At 55.6% G+C, this 18,448-nt stretch overlaps 3 protein-coding genes across 7 annotated transcripts in view; 2 read left to right on the top strand and 1 right to left on the bottom strand.

The window, feature by feature from the left end:
- Positions 1-1,179: 1,179 nt before the first annotated feature.
- On the top strand, positions 1,180-7,492 carry ERCC1 (ERCC excision repair 1, endonuclease non-catalytic subunit). The gene is made up of 10 exons (XM_053267317.1): positions 1,180-1,432; positions 2,056-2,150; positions 2,352-2,642; positions 3,414-3,517; positions 4,036-4,135; positions 4,350-4,426; positions 5,196-5,295; positions 6,309-6,380; positions 6,711-6,779; positions 7,220-7,492. The coding sequence occupies exons 2-10, from the start codon at positions 2,067-2,069 to the stop codon at positions 7,271-7,273; spliced, it is 951 nt and encodes a 316-aa protein (XP_053123292.1). The 5' UTR covers positions 1,180-1,432; positions 2,056-2,066; the 3' UTR covers positions 7,274-7,492.
- Positions 7,493-7,589: 97 nt separating this feature from the next.
- Positions 7,590-11,646, bottom strand: POLR1G (RNA polymerase I subunit G). Its single transcript, XM_053267308.1, has 3 exons — positions 11,253-11,646; positions 10,511-10,649; positions 7,590-9,391 (listed from the first exon to the last, which is right to left on the bottom strand). The coding sequence occupies exons 1-3, from the start codon at positions 11,287-11,289 to the stop codon at positions 8,185-8,187; spliced, it is 1,383 nt and encodes a 460-aa protein (XP_053123283.1). The 5' UTR covers positions 11,290-11,646; the 3' UTR covers positions 7,590-8,184.
- Positions 11,241-18,448, top strand: part of EXOC3L2 (exocyst complex component 3 like 2) — a 26,318-nt gene continuing 19,110 nt past the window's right edge. The window contains exons 1-3 of one of the 5 annotated variants that reach the window (XM_053267283.1): positions 11,484-13,693; positions 14,681-14,804; positions 15,446-15,547. The gene's annotated coding sequence lies outside the window, so the exon portion shown is untranslated. The other 4 variants (XM_053267281.1, XM_053267287.1, XM_053267286.1 and 1 more) reach the window with 4 other exon arrangements.

Genomic DNA, 18,448 nt, shown 5'->3' with positions numbered 1-18,448 from the left:
AGCTAGATAGACCAATGGTCTGACTCAGTATATGGCAATTTCCTATGTTTTCTATGTGTGTAGATACTAATAAAATCAGGAGTTTTATTTCTGTATAATGTCCTTGTGACCCTTCCTGGTTTTAAACCTTTATCATGAAAAAGGGAGTAGAAGGTGGACCTGGAGTGTTCTAGAAGCTATCATTGCATGATTGTTTTTGCTGTGAAACCAGAGTTAGTACTTTAAACAAATTCTGGAGAGGAGAGCTGGTCTTGTGGTAGCAAGCATGACTTGTCCACTTAGCTAAGCAGGGTTTGCCCTGCTTGCTTATGCATGGGAGACGATGTGTGAGCTTGGATTGTTTAGAGTGTGGAAGAGGACTGTACACTCTCACCACCCCAAATTCGTGAGGATTATCTGGGATACTGTAACAGACCTGTATTTATGTGAATAGAAGATGACCCCCTTTTCAAAATATGGCTTAATTAGATTAAACTTTTTACTCCAAAGGAAGAGGACCCTACATGGAAGACAACCCCCCAATTTCTAACATAAAAGAACTTGGGGGAAACCTAATGTTGGACTCAGGTAAATACAGTATTGCACTTAAGTGTGGTCTTAACTATGAAATGGCCATTGCCTATTCAGGGCCACATGGGAAGCTGCCATATGCCGAGTCAGACCCTTGGTCCATCTAACTCAGTCTTGTCTACCCAGACTGGCAGCGGCTTCTCCAAGGTTGCAAGCAGGAGCCCCTCTCTCAGCCCGATCTTGGAGATGCCGCCAGGGAAGGAACTGGGAACCTTCTGCAGGCAGGTGCCCTTAAAAGCGCCATGGCCCCATCATCCGCTCAGGGGAAGATCTTACGGCGCTCACACATGTGGTCTCCCATTCAAATGCCAAGCAGGGCAGACCCTGCTTGGCACAGGGGACGGACTCTTCATTCTTGCGACCACAGGACCAGCCCGCCTCCCTTTGTAGCAGGGAATCGCGAGGGACTCGGACCGCCCTGCTAGGAATTCCGTTCTGCTGCTGAATTCCGGACCGGACAGCAAACTCTTCCAGGAGGTGGACTTGCATCGAAATAGGAAACCGACCGAAGAAGACCGCTCTTTGCGCAGCCTGACCATAGAGAAGGCAGGAAGTCAGGTCTAGCGTCTCTTCAACCATGGAGTTGACGTGCTCACCATAGAAATGCTGCGCCTAGAACGCCTGTGCAAGGACTTGGGCGTGGCCGGGCTCTTGTGGAGATGGCGGAGGACGGAGAGGTAGCAGTCCCGTGTTGCGCCCCGCTCCCGCCTCCCTCCAAGCCCCGTTACTCGGGCTTATAAGGGTGGCGGCTGACGAAGACTCGAGTGGCCGCGTGGGAAGGCCGCGTCCCAGGCCTCCAGGGAAGTCGTCTCTTCTCCCGTCTTGCACGGGACCTGATACGCATGCGCAGCGCAAGGCGCCGGTGAGCCTTTGCCATTGGCTGAGTAGCAGCCAATGAGAACGCTTGGTGGGAAAGGAGGCTCATGCTCCCTCCGTGGGGTCTCCGGTCAGGCGCTCTCCCTCCCCCCCGCCGCGAGCCACACAGCAGCTGGGGGGAGGGACCCAAAGTTGGGCACTCCTGACACAATGTGTGGGGCGGGGAGGGAAAACAAAGCAGGCAGGGGAGGGGGGAGGCCGGATTGGTGCTGTGGTTCTGAGTCTGCTGGAGGCAAAGAGCAGGCTCTGCGCAGCAGCTGTAGACCAGCAGCGGTTGGTCTTAAAAGGGGTTGGGGGCACCAAAGATGGCTCCTCTCCCGCCCCACCCGATTGCTGCACTGCCCTGGACAGGCCGGCCACTTGTCAGGTGGAGTTGCTGCAGCCCTACCTGATGAATGGCCAGCCTACAGGCAGCGTGGCTCTTGGGCGGGGGAGAATAGACACACAGCTCTACCTGCTGAATGCCCAGCCTGCAGGCAGTGTGGCTCCCAGGCAGGATGGCAGAGAGAGGTGACCTTTGGTGTCCCCCCCTCCTTAGGATGAACCGCTGCTGCTGTAGACAGAGAAATGGTGCAAAGTTCTGAAATGCACTTTCTTTCCTCTTGCCAGGAACTGAAGAAATGGAGCCCCAAGCAACTGAGAAGGCCTTAGGTGGGAGGAAGAAGTTCACCGTGAAGACGCAGGACGAAGATGCCGCCCCAGCAGTACAATGGGAGGCATTGGTTGTGGGGTTGTGGGGACATCTCTTTGAGGATTCTTTTCACCCCTGGGTTCTTACATTTGCATCTTGATGCCTTGCAGAGGGGCCTTCTCGGCCACACACTGCTTCCCCTCAGCTCAAAACATCCAGCTCTTGCACTGATTTCTTAATCACGTATCCCTCCCCCCCCCCCCCCGGCTTCCAGGTGAAACAGCTCTTCAGGCCTTCTTTGGCAGCAAGGCCCTCACCAGCCCCTGCGGCCCCAGTTGTGCCAGGGGATGCATCCTACGCAGATTACATTGTTGGGCAGGCAGCGACCTCCTCGGCTCCACGGGTGAAACCAGTGGCATCAGTGACCTCAGTGGCACCCCCTCCGCAGGCTGAAAGCAGGAGCAGTCCAGTCTCGCAGGACATTGCAGAAGACCAAGATTCCCCGTTGAACCCAGCGCTGAAGCCAGGAGCCAAGCACAACAGCATCATTGTCAGCCCACGTCAGGTGAGAGAGGACAGAGGGATGTCATAACACCTCCCTCTCTGCCTCCTGTGCAGGGAATAATTCTGGTGAATGATGTCCAAGACTGAAGTAACCAGACCGGACAGTCAGTCAGAGGGACCATACTGATAGGCCGAGCAGTGACTGATTTCTTGAGAGAGTGTGATTTGGGGGCCAAAACCCAGCTCCTGAGACTGTGTGAACAGCCATGGGCTGAGCAGATGTTCAAAGTGAGGAACAATGTCCACTGAATGATAAAGCTTAGTGGCCAGGTAAAACACTCTGCACATGGTCAGAGGCCATCTCACCTTTGCAAATAGTTCAGACATGGAACTGGAGTTCAAAATAGCCTTCTGTCTCAACCTGAGTGTCAAGTTCTCAGACGTGTGGAGGAAATATAGCAAATGTGCATACAGCTAGGGTTAGGGTTAGGCCTTGGTAGAGATCGGGAAAGGACCAGTTCCCCACTCTGATTCCATTACTCATGAGGTCTCTCCTCCCTCCATCTCAGTTCCTGATTAACCTTTCTAAATTCCACAAGAACAGATAATTGGGCCACAGGTTTCCTTTATTCTTGTGGGATCAAAGGGCCTTTCGGGAAAGAGTTCTGGACCCCTTGGGTAACCCTGCTCTGGTGGCGATGGTGTTCTCCGAGTGATGCTCTCCATTTGGCTTCACACGCTCCCTCTCTGGCCTGGCCTCCTGCTCCTCGGATCCCAGGCTGACTTGGGAACTGTCCTACCAACTCCTGTCTGGATTCTCGTCTTTCTTTAGAGGGGGAACCCCATTCTGAAGTTTGTCCGCAATGTGCCCTGGGAGTTTGGGGAGATTGTCCCGGATTACGTGCTGGGCCAGAGCACCTGCGCCCTTTTTCTGAGGTGAGGAGCGTTTGCACCAAGTACAATCCGCTGTGCGCTGTTGTTTAGAACATTGCAGGCCACCTAATGTTTGGTTTCAGGTCAGAGAACTGCCTTTTGGGCCTTCCTTCCCCTAGTCAAGGGGTTCCCAACCTTAGGTCCCCAGAGCTTCTTGGAACATAAATCCTATCATCGCCAGTCACTGCAGCTGGGGTGTTGATGGGAGTTGTAGTCCACCACCACCCGGGGACCCAAGGTTGGGAACCGCTGCCCTAGTCCTCAGTGGCCCGCCTCCTTCTGCCTGTCCTCGTGTTTCCAACAAAGAATGTGCAGCCCCTCCCTTCTCAGGCCGCCAGTGGGTGTTTTCCTGATCCTGACTTCACCCAGGCAGAAGCTGCACTGTCCAGGTTCTGGTCCTGACCGCTTCCACTCTGAGCACACATTTGTTGGGAGCCCCACAATCTCTTCTCTGTGGCTGCTGCCGGCTGTGAAGAGCCAGCACCTGCTGACTGGTTTCTCCCTCCCTCTGCCACACACAGTCTCCGGTACCACAACCTGAACCCCAATTACATCCATGAGCGACTGCGGATTCTGGGCAAGACATACCTGCTGCGGGTGCTCCTCCTCCAGGTTGATGTGGTGAGAGACTCCAGGGAAGTGGGTTTACCTCACCATCTCCTCCATCCCCCTCAGACTCATGACACCCATCTTCGGCTGCCAGCACTTTGAACTTCCCAAGACCACTGTTTTGAATTGCCAGGAAACTCTTCCCCAGTTCCCTTCTCTTTCCCCAACTGCACTTTCTCTGGAGGTCCTCTGGGCTGTTTGCCAACAGTTCTCTTGCTTTCTTTAGAAAGACCCACACCAGGCACTGAAGGAGCTGGCAAAGATCTGCATCCTTGCTAACTGCACCCTTATCTTGGCCTGGAGGTGAGACCCAAAACCGTCTGTCTGTCTGTCCAGTGTTAAAAATCACACTGTAGAGGAGGGGGTCAAACTGGCCAGTGGGAGGCAGGATTCCAGCTTCTGACTCTTGCCTTGCCTGCTGGATGTTGAGGGTGCTGGCTAATTCCTGCCTAGATGCTTTGATGCCCTGGGGCCTTTGTTCAGTGGCAAGGCTCTGGCTTCGTGCTTTGGATTCAGAAGGTCCCAGTTTCAGTCTCCAGTTAAAAGGATCTTGGGTGAGAGGAAAGCCCTCTCTCTGCCTGAAACCCTGAGAGCCCCTGGCAGTCGGATTAGAAAGTGCTGGGCTAGGAAAACTAGTGGGCCTGACACAGGATAAGACTGCTGCTCAAGAGGAACCGCAGCTGCACCTGAATGCATGCAGAAGGTCCCATGTTCAATTGCCAGGTAAAGGGTCTCAGGCAGCTGGTGATGGGAAAGATCTCCATCTCTGCTGCCAGTCAGAACTGGCAATCCTGATCTGGATGGGCCAACAGTCCGGCTGGGTCGCAGGTGGCTTTGTACGGCCCTTGATGACTGGTCTGTATGCTCTATGAGGCCTCTGCTCAGAACCCACCCCCCACCCCCCGTTTTTCAACTGTTTTATCAAGTCTCACCGCTTCAAAAACCCCACAAAGGTGTGCTTGGTGAGTTTTGCTCAGAACGTAATGGGTGGTGTTTGGGGTGAGGCTCCTGAGACTTTGCCAGCTGTAACAGCCCTTGGATTTACCTTTTGGCTTCCCTTTGCCCCCCTTAGCCCAGAGGAGGCCGGCCGCTACTTGGAAACATACAAGGCCTATGAGCAGAAACCGGCTGACTTGCTGAAGGAGAAGGTGGATCAGGACTACCTGTCCAGAGTAAGCACTTCCCCCTCCCCACACATGGCGCTACAGTGGGAGCACTGGAAGAGATTCCCCTCTTAGGGGATGGAGCTGCTCTGGGAAGAGCAGAAGGTTCCAGGTTCCCTCCCTGGCAGCAGCATCTCCAAGATAGGACAAGATTTATTTATTTTTTAAAATAGGACAAGATTTTTTAATTGAACCAACAAACTACCAAAGCATAGGGCTGAGAGAGACTCCTGCCTGCAGCCTTGGAGAAGCTGCTGCCAGTCTGTGAAGACAATCCTGAGCTAGATGGACCAATGGTCTGACTTGTTAGAAGGCAGCTTCCTATCTTCCTATTTTGGGCATAAGTTTTGGGCGGTATAGAAATATGCTAAATAAATATTTATATTTATATTATAATTGCTTTGACAAAAAATTCATGAAGCAGTTCACATAGAATAAGAATAAGATGGTTCCCTGTCCCCAAAGGGCTCACAATCTAAAAGGAAACACCAGCCACAGCCACTGGAGGGATGTTGTGCTGGGGCTGGATAGGGCCAGTTGCTCCCCCGCTGCCTAATATTAAGAGCATCACCACTTTGAAAGGTGCCTCTTGGCCCAGTTAGCTAACTTGTTCCTCTCTTTCCTGCCACTCACCCCATTCGTACCTCCTGCCACTTTGGTTGCAGCTTCTCAAGGTCTACCATCGCCCACCCAAACCATTGCCCAGCAGGGGGGTAACATGGCACCCCAGCTGAGTGCTTGATGAGATACAGAGCAGGGTAAAGTGCCCCAGAAGGCTCACATCCCCCTTCCTGCTGGATTCCTCTCCTGCTTCCATCTTGTCGCTCTCTTGGCAATGAAGCTGGGCCTTCCTCAAGGGCTTTACCTCTGGCCACCCACACTTCAGATGCTACTTGGCATTTCTCCCTCTAGTCTGAGGTTTGCCAAACAATGACCCAGAGCTCCTGCAGCATCCAAACATTCAAGACGAGCTTTGCAAGAACTCTGCTGCTGCTGCTGCAGCCACTTTATTCTCATTCCAGGTGACCGACTGCCTGACCAGTGTGAAATCTGTGAACAAGACTGACACGCTGAGCCTCCTCTCCACCTTTGGAGTGAGTAGCTTCTCTTCTGGGGGTGGGGAGGGAAGAGGAGGAAGTGAATGCCTTTGGGAGAAGCGCTTCTTTCCGGTCCCGTGTGTCCCACCCTCTCTCTTCTCAGAGTCTGGGCTCCTGACACTGATACTTCCAGTGCTGAAAAACAGCGCCGGGGTTTAACCCCAGCACCAGTCATGTCCTGGCTTGGACTTCTGGGCTACCTTCTCTTCTGGAAGATCTTTATTGGTCTCTCCTGGGGCCCTCCAGATGTGCAGAATACTCAACAAGCTCTGCCATGTTCTGTCTTTCTGGCACCGTTGAACTCAAAGGCCTTTTCATTCCTTGCAGTCTCTGGCCAGCATTGTTCAAGCTTCCAAGGAAGACCTGTCCCTCTGCCCGGGGATCGGGCCCCAGAAGGTAAGCGGCGAAGGCTTCCCCAGCCCCCAAACCACCTTAGCAGCAACAGTGTAGGAGGATGCAGCATTTCTTGTCTTCGGTCAGATGCCTTGGAAGGCTCCTGGGGATTACTGTAGAGGCCTCACTCTCTTAGCCCGCATAACGGAAGCCAAACCCTGGGAGAACTTCTCCGTGGGGGAAGGATAGCCTGGGCTTGCGGCCCAGCCCCCTTCCCAGCTACTCTGTCCAATGCAGCCATAGCCCAGCCCTGTAGGAGCCTGGCTGTTGTGTGGGTCTGCAGGGAGGGAGGCTGCTTTATGTGGGGGAGGGGGAAACCTGGAGCAGGGGAGGACGGGCAGCTGGTGGGGCAGGGTTGACTCAGTGACAGGTGTGGGGCAGGCTGCCTGGAAACACCCAGGCTCGGCTCTGCCTCCAGTTCTCACTCGCAACTCTCCACCCAGGCCAAGAGGCTCTTTGACATCCTGCACGAGCCGTTTCTCAAAGTGCCCAAGTGATCAGAACCCTCCTGCGAGGAACCAAGGGGGGGTGTGTGTGTGTCAGGAGGGGAGCTCCTGCCCTCTTCTTCCCACCCAGGCATGGCCTCGTCTGTGCAGACTTATGGAAGCCCAACGCGGGGCAGACGGCCTTCTGCAAGAGAACTGAAGCCTTATTTTGCTAAAAACCCATATTATTATTCCACCGGCCCCACTTTACAATAAAACAGCAAGTGGCAATGAGGGAGCCAGTTGTTGTTCTGGGGAATCTGGGCACGGGAAGAAGCTCTCTCTCTCTCTCTCTCTCTCTTTTTCACATACACACACACGAGAAACATTGGCTCCTGGTCTTGTATTTGCAGTTCCTCATTCAACACAGAGATACAGATGAAAGCTGAATGAGGAGATGAGTGCTGACCCTCCCTCCACCCCAAAGCCCGATTTCGGGCCCCTCGCACCCACAGTTCGGTGCCATTAGTAGCCTGTCTCCTCCAGTACATCTGGGCAGCATGGTTGCCTTCCAGAATGTCCAGCCAAGAGTCCCATCCGTAGGAGCTGGCCTTGACACAGCCGCACATCTCTCAGCGCCCAGGGGATGGCCTCCTGGGAGTGGGGTCCGGCCCCAAAGTAGCAGCACCAGCACCCGAGAGCGTGTCTAGAGGGGGGAACCTTTGCACTGGCCTTTTGTGGCCATAAAGGCAGCTCAGGGAGGTCCGATGCCCAAGACGCAGCCGCGGTCTCTGCTCAGCAGCCAAGGACCCCACCTGGACACCCCCCCGCAGGAGGCTTTGCCAGGCCCAGCAGCCGTCCCTGCAGCAGCCAGAGCAGAGCAGGTGACTGAGGAGCATTCACCCGGGCTCGGCTGGGGCTGAGGCCACTTTTTGGAGAAGGCAGAGACCTCTGCTCACTAAGCTGCCCCTGCTGGGAGCTTTTCAGCAGCCCTCCTCGGCAGCCTCCCGCTTGTGCTTGTGCTTGTGCTTCTTCTTCTTGTGCTTCTGGCTTGGCACCTCCCGCAGCTCATTCCAGTCACCGCCGTCCTCCTCCTGCTTGACAGAGTTGGGCTCAAACCACACGGACCCCGCTTGCTGCAGGACTACCTCCTCCTGCTCCATGGCGGTGCTGCTGGAGGTGCTCCCTCCCGGCTCCTCTTTGGCTCGCACCAGGCTGCCCTCCAGAGTGGTCCCCGCGCCACTGATGCCCCCTGGGCCCCCCAGGGCCTCTTCCGTGATGGAGGAGAGGCCCATCAATGGGACCCCCTCGGCCTCCGCCCGCTTCCTTTTCTTCTTATGCTTGCGTCGGCCCAACTCCTCCGCTGGGGAAATGCCGTTCTCTCCAATGCAAGCCTCCGGGCCTCCCTGCAGCCGGGACTCCAGTTCAGACTGCTGGGCTAGGGAGCTGGGATCCAGCAGGAGCGCTTCCTCCTCCACAGCTGCCGCTGCCGCTGCCTTCTGCTTCTTCTTCTTCTTGCGCCTACCACCCAAGTCCTCCACTTCTCCTCCCAAGAGACTTCCCCCAGAGGGGCCCTCCAAGCTGCTGGGTGGCTCAGGCGGCTGTGCAACAGCACCGCTCACACCCAGCTCCCTGCCCGTCTCCTCCTCCGCCGCCGCCTGCCTTCGGTGTTTCCTGTGCTTGCGGCTCTTCCCTCCCTCCCTGAAGCTTCCCGCCTCCCTGGCCACTGTGGATTCCTCAGCAGGCATCTCTGGAGCGGCCCCCACCCAGGGCTCACACTTCGGAGGCTCCTCGGGGTCTCCCATGTACCCCACCACCTGAAGTTGGCGCTGCTTCTTTTTCTTCCTGGGGGGCTGCTCTGCAGACTCTCGGGGAGGAGGGCTCTTGAGGTGGCTGCCAAAAGGCAGGAAGCGCTGCTTGAGGCCTTCTGGGATCAGAGGTGCCCGCCTGGCCGCCAGTGGGAAGAGGGGCTGGCTGCCATCGGGGTCTCCATATCTCTCGCAGATGCTCAGTGAGCTGCTGAAAGGGGGCGCGCAAGTGAGGGGGTTCTGGTGGGCTGATGGTACCAGCAGGCGGGCACTGCCCAGATCCCCCGGACTTGTCTGAAGATTGTAGATCTTCTGGGGCCCGTTTGGATGGGGCACCTTCAGGGTCTGGGAGCCCAGCAGGGGCACGACATAGCCGTCAAGGCTGTAGAGAGAAGCAGGCTCTGTGTTAATGGTTGCCCACGAAAGAGAAGCCGCCCTCTGCTGCCCTCCGCAAAGCACGATAAGGACCTGCTCTCAGCCCTAGGTCCCCAACGGCTGGACTCGAGCTCCCATCACCTCCAGCCACAAGGGCTGCTGGGAGCCGAAGTCCAACACCAGGGCTCCCTCGAACAGGGGTTCCCAGATGTGGCTGACTGCCACTCCCAGCATCCCCAGCTGCAGCGGCCTTTGGCTGGGGATTGTTGTCGTCAATAACATCTGGGGATCCCTGCGAGAGGGAATGCTGTCCAGCACCATCCGGGGACTCCAGCCTGAGAGCCCCGGTCTGGGGGCCAGGCCTGAAAACCAGTGCCAAGTGGCAGCAGACTGTCATCCCAACAACATCACCCACAACTCAGACAAGATGGCGGCTGCAGCCATCTTTTAGCCATCCAGCCCTCACCCAGGACCGACCCCACCCTCCCAGTATTTATGGAGCTTGAGCCAGGTAAAACGGCCGCCCCGTTAGTAGGGGAGTCATCTGAGCTGGGAGGTGGCGCTCAGCCCCTCCCAGATCAGGCTGTCCTCCCTGCACAAGGACTGGGCTCCCAGACTGGAGGTGCTGCTAGTCTGCAACCGCACCCCCCCACACACCGCCCCATCGTGATGCTCCAGGGGCCGTTGTGGCACCAAGTACCTTCCAGCAGCTGAGGCCAAAGTGCCAAGTGCAGCCCCTTCTCGGCAGAGGCAGGCTGGCCACTCTTCAGCAAGCCCCACAGCTGTCAGGTGACCTGACCACATGCTGCCACCACACAGCCCACCAGGTTGAACATACGGGCTTAAGCACAGTTCAAAGGGCTGCTTCTAACCCCTTCGGACTCTTAACTGGCATGTGGGACGACGGGTCCGTCAGCTCCCACGTGAATCTGCCCAAGTTATGACGACGGCTCTAAGCAGAGACCCTCCTCTGGGTGAGCCCGTTGCTGGAAGTTGGGGGGGGGGCAGCCACCAGAAGGGCCTTCACAGCTCACCATCTGCAGGGAGCCCCGCCTGGTGACTTCTAGGTGCTGGGCAAAGCTTCCGGACCCAGGCCTTAGTCCATAGAAACACGGCCCCCTCTCACCTCTCTGGCCTGAAGTCCGCCGGGGCTCGGATCAGGAACAGCTGCTTAGAAGGGGCCTGCAGTGCCTCTCGGGAGAAGGGCAGCCCAGGAGGAAAGGGGCTTTCGGAAAAATCCTCAGGACACTCGAAGTGTGCAGGCCCTGGAGAGAGAGAACAGAGGTGCAGCAAGGAAGAGGAGGTCAGGACTCCCAGGAACAGAAACCTGGTCTGCAGGAAATTCTACACTGGAAGCGGAGCAGGCACCTGAGGCTCCCCAGCTATTGTTGAATTACAGTCCCCATCACCCACTGCTGTAACCATGGCTGGAAGCAGTGATGGGATCTGTAGTCCTACAACAACTGGAGGGCTGGCCACTGCCCCCCCCCATCTTCAACTACTTAGTTTGATTCCAACTTCAGAGCAAGTCAAATAGCTCCAAGCCTGAGTATCCCCCAAAACTGCGCAAGAAAAAAAACCCGGTAGAAAATAAAGGCTACCTCCAACTACCCCTTCCTCTCCCACCCTGGCCACCCCAAACCACTCTCTGCGGGAAAAGGGAGCTGACGCTCCCCCTGCGGGAAGCCCACAAGCAGGGCCAGGACACAGCAGCCCGCCCTCTTGCTCGTCCCGGTAGACTGCCTCTGGGCATAGAGGCTCCACTAGGCACCCTGCCTCCTAGATATCTCCCCGCGGACACCCCTCCGCCCTGCATGAGCTCCCTCTGTAACCCCACTTGCAAGGGGTCTGAGGGGACCCCCACTCACCCCCGCGTGGGGTCTCCCTGCTGCCGGCCACCTCCATGCCTCCACGTGCTGCGCCTCCTGTTCGCAATGCATTGCAGCGGGCTACGTACTTCCTGCGGCGACTCCTGGGCGGATCTACTCTGGAGATGGGGGGAGTTCCCCGCTGGCTGCTTCCTGCGCATGTCTGCTGAATGACGCCAGCGGCGGCGTCCCCCCGACAAAGTGGATTGGTGGTACCGTCTGAATCCTTAAAGGGGAGTCGGGTTGGCGGGGGGTGTGTGTGTGTTTTTAAATCCGCGGACACAATTCCGCTGGATGCTGGCGGCCGGTTCCTTGACTGGCTTTGCGGGGGGGCGAGCTGAGCGGCAGTTGGCTGCTGCCCCCGCCCTGCCCGTGCCACCCTGACTCCGGCGGCGGCGGCGGCGGCGGCGGCTCGGTCTGGCTGCTCTCTCTGCAGCCTTGGCCTGGGACCAGCGGGGCGAGCTCTGAAGAAAGAACCCCCCACAGTAGAGCCAGCCTACTTTATTAGTAGGCTGTAGGGAGTATTAGTAGGGAGTTCTATATTAGAGAACTCCCTAAAAGCGGGCTGGCCAAGCTCTCGGCGGCGGCTCTCCAGTGTCTCTTGGACTACAACTCCCATCATCCGTAGCCATTGCAGCTAGGGGTGGTGGTGGTGGGGAGCTGTAGCCCAGCAGCAGCTGGAGAGCCCCGACTTAGAAGTCCCGAAGTGGCGAGCAAGCTTTGGAGTCCTCGTCCTCTCCAGGACTCTGCGCAGCTGGGGGGTTGGGGGAGATAGGAACCAGCCGGGTGTGATGGGGAAGCCCCCGAACGCCCGTCTTGGTGAGAAGAAGGTGGCGAGCAGGCGCTGGCGAGGGCGGCTTGCTTGGTCTGCTCCTCAGTCAGTCCTCAAAGCGGCTTATGTAGCGAGAGAGAAACGGAAAGGGTTCCCTGCCCCGAAGGGCTCCCCATCGAGAAGGCAGCGCGAGGGAGACGCCCGCAGCAGCCGCTGCTGGAGAGAGGCTGCGACACCTGCGCGCTCGCTGCTCTCCCTGCTCCGAGCCCGCAGAAGGGGGCCTCCACCCTGCAAGGGGGCTACGCGCTGCAAAAGCGGGGGGGGGGCCTGTGAGCCGTCCAGAGAGCAGCAGAGTTGGTTTGTTTGTTTTGTTTTAACAAAATTCAAGCTAGGAACGTCCAAAAAAGCAACATTAGGGGCAAAATGGGCCAGCAGTAGCAGTTTACCAGGGAGAAAGGTCTCCAGGAAGTGGGTTCAGAGAGGCCAGTGGGTGCCCATCCATCCATGTGAATTCCTGGGCGGAGGAGCAGGAGGAGAAATGGCGGTGGCCTGTGTTTGTTGGTGGGGCGAGCCACCCCCATCCCTGTGCCTGGAATATTTCCCTGGGTATTTGTTCTGCTGTTAAATTTCAAATCAAATGAAATTTATTATGGTCCACAAATCATAAAACAACAACAAATACTTGGACTGAAGAACATCAAACCGAAGTTAACAAGAAGCACTAAAAGTAGAGAATCCAACTGAACTGAGCTGAATACGGCTTGTTGGCCACTCAGTGTCTCTGACCTTGTGCTAACAGTGTCACAAGAAACGTAGCTATATTTTCAGCTGTTATATTAGAATCATAGATAGACAGAGAGGGCGGGGATAGAATTCCTTGGCCATGTACAGAGCACCGGATAATTAAAATGGGCTCTAATATCCCTATACAATAATCTAGGAAAAGCTTCTTCAGACTGCGATAATTTTCTGCATTTAAATCAATAACGCAGCAGCCACAGGGGGGCAGGAGAAGTCCAGGGATTGCTTGGAGAGCTGGGCTCGCTGCCCCGCCTGCCCCCCTGTTCAGACAGAGGCAAGCCTGGACAGCCCCAGACCGTGTGATGAGCTCATGTGCTTGCTCCTGCTGCTGCCTCAGGAGGAAAATCCAAAGGCACTCTCCCTCAGAAGTTCTCCTGCACGGGAGATGTGCGAGAGCTGAGCGCTCCGGCTGCGTTGCTGCTGGCCTCCCTCTCTGCTTCGAAGGGCACCCACACGCCTCTGTCGGATCACCTTCCTTCCTTGGCAAGGCTGGAGTCTTGGAGGCTTTAAAAAACCCTGAAGTCAAGGGGTGGGAGTCGGGGCAGCCTGCTCCCAGGGCCAAGAGGCCCCTTTCCCAGTGGCAGCTTCCTTGTGCACAGCCGGGGGAGAGCAACCATCCCTGCTCCCCTTCTGCTGCTTTTCAACGTGGGAGCCCCTTTGGGGACAGGGAATGCTTTTCTCAGGCCTTCTGCTCTGTAAACTCCTTTGAGACCGTTTTTGTCAAAAAGCAGTGTATAAACATTTCTCTTAATAATAATAAGCAATGAGATCATATGATAATAGGGAGAGCACCTGGCCCTCTCCACCCCCAGCACAGCATCCCTCCAGTGGCTGTTGCTGGTGTCTCCCTTCTGCTTCTTTTTAGATGGTGAGCCCTTTGGGGACTGGGGACCATTTTACTTGTGTATTGTTTATCTTTCTATGTAAACCGCTCTGGGAACTTTGAAAAGCTATACGGTCTCTAAATAGTCATGACTGGCGTATGGGGCAGGGGAGTTTCCTCCTCTCAGGGAACACTAAAAGTCAGGCTTATCTAATGGAACTGGCTGGCCGGGTGTGCAGGACAGACAAAAGACCTCACCACACAGGGCAATGTGGGTGTGTGGACTTTGTCGCCACAAGGTGCAGTGGTGGTGGCCCCTGCTTAGCTGGCGAAAGGGGTGGGGGCATTCGTGGCGAAGGAGGGGGAGAGGATTATTCATAGCTATTGGCCTTCATAGGTCAGTGGATAGTAGCTTCCTGTTCAAGGGCAGTCTGCCTCGGAATCCCAGCTGCTGTGGAGAACTCTAGAAGAGAGCTGGTCTTGTGGTAACAAGCACAGCCTGTCCCCTTAGCCTAAGCAGGGTCTGCCCTGGTTGCAAATGAAGGGGAGACTAGAAGTGTGAGCATTGGAAGAGATTCCCCTCAGGGGAGGGAGCCACTTTGGGAAGAGCATCTCGGTCCCAAGTTCCCTCCCTGGCAACATCTCCAAGATAGGGCTGAGAGAGACTCCTGCCTGCAACCTGGGAGAAGCTGCTGCCAGTCTGTGAAGACAGTACTGAGGTAGATGGACCAAGGGTCTGACTCAGTATATGGCAGCTTCCTCTTGCCTTCAGTTCCTGCTTTGGGTCTTCTGGGAGGCCTCTGGGTGACCACTGTTGGAAACAGGAGGCTGGGCTAGATAGACACCCCACCCCGGCTTGATCCAACAGCCAGCCTCTTCTCCTGTTATTATCAGGGCTTCTCGGCGTTAGGTCCCCCGAAGTTGGTGGACCATTGTGGCGGGGATGATAGGAGTTGTAGTCCAACAACATCTGGGGACCCAACGCTGAGAAGCCCTGCCTTCCATGTGTAACTGATTCTTTTCACCCCTCAGCCCGGCTGCTTCTGCCCGTTAAAGTCCTCTAGGCAAGAAGGATTGCAGTGGACATAGGCTCTTCAGGAGACAACCATGGGCCCATATCCTGGGGGAACAGAACCCCACACATCAGCAGAGCTGGGTACACATATGAACTTGCATCCAAAATCTTGATGCCTCCGTGAAGCTGAAGTGAGATCAATGATGCTATAACGATGCCACTGGGACCTTCTTTGGCTTTGTCCATGTGCAAATTGCTGGTTGGGCTCCAGTCTATACATCAGGGCGCACCACTTCGACCCTCCAGCCAGACTACAACTCCCATCATTCCCAGCCCAAAGTGGCCAATAGAGATGATAGGAGTTGTAGTCCAACGGCCACTGGAGGGCTGAAGTGGTGCAGCCTAGCTTCAAACCAGTTAAGACTCTGGGGCTGAAGTCGTGTGCCTAGAAACCCAGATGTGTGGTGTGGGGGCACCTCTTTGTGAGTGGAGAAGCTGTTTTCACATGCCCAGAGGCACCCTTTTGTGCAACTTCACAAGCTTCCAGCTTGAAGCTTGGGATAGAGCAGAGCCTGGACTCGGCCTGAGCTGTGAGTCGAGGGTTTGGTCAACTTGACTTCTCCGTCCTCACGGGTTGCCCGGAGCTCGCGGGAGCAAGAAGCTGGTGTCCAGATTGCATAAGCCAGCAGCTGAGCAGCCTCCTCTTTGGTTGGAGGAGCTAAGACTGGGCTGTTGGGAGGGATTTCCTCTCTGAAGACTCCATCTCCACCTCCCTCCTCCAGCCCAGCCCAAGAACCACCACAGAGCTGCGGGATTCACTGCAGACTGGCCAAGCATGGACTGAGCAGCATTTGCCCCGGAGGACACAGCACCAGCACCACCAGGTAAGAGCCTCCCTGCCGCTGCCCCCCCCCGCCCCCCCGTGTCTCAGCAGCTCCTCAAGAGTCCCTAAACTGCATTTAGTCCTTGAGAAGGCAGGAATTCTTCGCCTCCACTTTTCATTCTCATGTTGCTGGATATTATTCTTAAATTTTTATTATTATTGTTTACATTTTATTTCCATTATTTGTTTATTTAAAATATTTCTCTACCGCCCCAAAACTTGCATCTCTGGTAAACTTGCGTAAATATGCACATGTTGGTTTTTAAGACACAAATGAGCGCAGAAGTAGCTAAAACCGTGATGTTCCTAAAATAGGCCTTCTGAAACATGTGCTAACAAAAACCTGAGCTGCAGCCTTTGTCATTTCCAGAAAGCACTTTTTGAAAAATCCCAAATGCAGCTCTGATTGTAATATTGACTTACGTCTCTTTGCCTGTGTATCCCGCTCTTCCTCCAAGGAGCCAATGATCCCGCAGGGGCTGAGAGAGGGTTTTACATTTCTGAGAGCAGCCACCCTCATCAAAGGGGGCAGCGGGGTGTGTGTGTTTCTCATTCTTAGCTGCCTGCTAGCTAGTAGCAGTGACTCTTCCTAACAAGCCAAAGAACAACCACCACAAAATATTTATATACTGTTTTTCAACAAAAGTTTCCAAAGTGGTTTACATGGAGAAATAATAAATAAATAAGATGGCTCCCTGTCCCCAAAGGGCTCACAGCCTAGAAAGAAACATAAGGTAGACACCAGCAACAGTCACCGGAGGGATGTTGTGCTTGGAAATGGAGAGGGCCAGTTACTCTCCCCCGCTAAATAAAGAGAATCACCACGTTAGCAAGGTGCCTCTTTGCCCAGTGAGCAGGGGTAACTGGGTGGAAATGTGGTGGAACTGCCTCTGCTTCCTGGAGCTCCGTTTGCAACTTTGTCTCTTGCCTCAGAATTAACAAGAGCTGTGCAGGCTGGCCATTTGTCAGGTAGAGCTGCGCGGTGAACCTGACGAATGGCCAGCAGGGTGGGAGAGAGAGGCGCAAACGGAGCCCCATGTGGGAAATGCCCGTTTCACTTGTGTGTTCCTCACAAACAGGGAATGTGCAGATGCCGTCCTGGTGGGGGACCAGGGCTTCTTCTCAGCCCTCCGTTGCATCCATACGTGGCATGTTTGCCGTGGGGAATGGTGGGCTGTAGCTCTTCCCGGCAGTGGCCATAGAGCACAGAGCGGCCCCACCTTTGGGAGCACTGAATTTGGGGCGTTTCCGGAGGTCTCCCCGGCAGCAGCAGCAGCACAGAGTGTGCGCTGGCTCCACGGTGGTCCCCAATGTCTGGCTTGCCCTCAAGCATCCTCTGCGGCGGCATGGCGAGGGGGCCTGTGGTGCGCCTTTGGGGTGACCCACTTCTCCCCAGATGCTTGGGAAAGTATCCCCGCGCCGAGTGATGATTGGGCCGCTTGACAGCTGGACTCACTCTGTGTGTGGAGCTGCTGCCGTCCGACGGGGGACTGTGCCGTTCGGCCACACTGCGGGAGTTTGCACGGAAGCTGGCGTTGGGCAACCGGCACCCAGCAGTCAAGGCAGGGCTCCTCAAGCCTGGGTCCCCAGATGCTGTTGTACTACAGCTCCCATAATCCTTGGGCCTGAGCCATTGTGGCTGGGGATGATGGGAGTGGCAGTCCAGCACTATGTGGGGACCCAAAGTGGCCGTTTTTGTGGACTGGTTGGCAAAGCGCCTCTCCTGTGGTTGTGCTGCTGGCAGCCCGGTGTGGCGTGAAGAGGGCACTCAGCACCTTCCAGTCCTCAGATTCTGCTTCCCTGTCTTCTCCACTGAGAGCTCTTCTTAACGAGCTGCGGCGGGGGAGGGGGGGCGGCATCTGCCCCAACTCCCCGCAGCTCCAGTTGCTCCTCTTCCTCTCATCCCATCCTGCCCAACCCGGCAGTAACAAAAGCCACCCTGCCTACAGGCTGACCACTTGTAAGGTAGAGCCGTGCAGCTCTACCTGATGAATGGCCAGCCTGCAGGCAGCGCAGCTCTCGTTAACGCTGGGGCAGGATGGAAGAGTGAGGCGCAACCAGAGCTGCCGGGAATGAGAGGCAGACACACACACACACACACACACACACACACACCAGGGAAAAGGGGCTGCTTCCTGCCCCTCCATCCTGGTGTGTAATTTCCTCATCCCTGACGCTGAGGGTTATGACTCAGGGCCTTGCCTCCTGAATGATCTCAGGCAACCCATGAGGGTGCTGGAAGGAGAGTCCCAGACTGGGCTGTTTCCAGCAGACCCTCAGACTTTGAGGGTCTGCAAAAAAACTGGCAGGGCTGTGTGCTTGACTCGGTGGCCCGTGGGAAGTGTAAGAGCAAGCCAACTTCCTAGCTTAGAGTAGGAACTTAGTCAGCTGCCAAATACTGAGTCAGACCCTTGGTCCATCTAGCTCAGTATTGTCTACCCAGATTGGCAGCGGCTTCTCCAAGCTTGCAGGCAGGAGTCTCTCTCAGTCCTTCCTTGGAGATGCTTCCAGGGAGGGAACGTGAACCTTCTACTCTTCCCAGAACGGCTCCATCCCCCAAGGGGAATATCTTACCGTGCTCACATATAGTGTCCCATTCAAATGCAAGCCTGGGTAGACTCTGCTTAGTAAAAGGGACAACTCATGCTTGCTGCCACAAGACCAACTCCTCGGAGCTAGCTGATCCCTAGCTCTTCCTTTGATCGCTTTCTTCACTTGGTAGTTAGTTTGCTTGAAACAAGAATGAGGCATCTGTGACAGAACTGCATTTCGCTGCTGCTCAAAATTTGGGTGAACATACTTTTTGATTTTACAATTTGTCTGTGTGTGTTCTTGGATTTCCAAAGGTCAGAAATCAGCCAAAGATGGCGGGGTGCGGTGGAAAAAGAAGAATCTGGGCCTT

The sequence above is a fragment of the Hemicordylus capensis genome, chromosome 7, assembly GCF_027244095.1.
Source record: "Hemicordylus capensis ecotype Gifberg chromosome 7, rHemCap1.1.pri, whole genome shotgun sequence".
Classification (NCBI taxonomy): domain Eukaryota; kingdom Metazoa; phylum Chordata; class Lepidosauria; order Squamata; family Cordylidae; genus Hemicordylus; species Hemicordylus capensis.
The sequence above is the reverse complement of the archived record's forward strand: the minus strand, read 5'-3'. Positions and strand labels throughout refer to the sequence as shown.

Excerpts from the sequence above, each read along its gene's own strand:
- ERCC1 (XM_053267317.1), top strand. The coding sequence starts at position 2,067 with ATGGAGCCCCAAGCAACTGAGAAGGCCTTAGGTGGGAGGAAGAAGTTC. Across the intron at positions 2,643-3,413 it reads TCATTGTCAGCCCACGTCAG|AGGGGGAACCCCATTCTGAA; the intron begins GTGAGAGAGGAC and ends GTCTTTCTTTAG. Across the intron at positions 4,136-4,349 it reads TCCTCCTCCAGGTTGATGTG|AAAGACCCACACCAGGCACT; the intron begins GTGAGAGACTCC and ends TGCTTTCTTTAG.
- POLR1G (XM_053267308.1), bottom strand. The coding sequence starts at position 11,289 with ATGGAGGTGGCCGGCAGCAGGGAGACCCCACGCGGGG. Across the intron at positions 10,650-11,252 it reads CAGGGAGACCCCACGCGGGG|GGCCTGCACACTTCGAGTGT; the intron begins GTGAGTGGGGGT and ends CTCTCTCTCCAG. Across the intron at positions 9,392-10,510 it reads GCGGACTTCAGGCCAGAGAG|CCTTGACGGCTATGTCGTGC; the intron begins GTGAGAGGGGGC and ends TTCTCTCTACAG.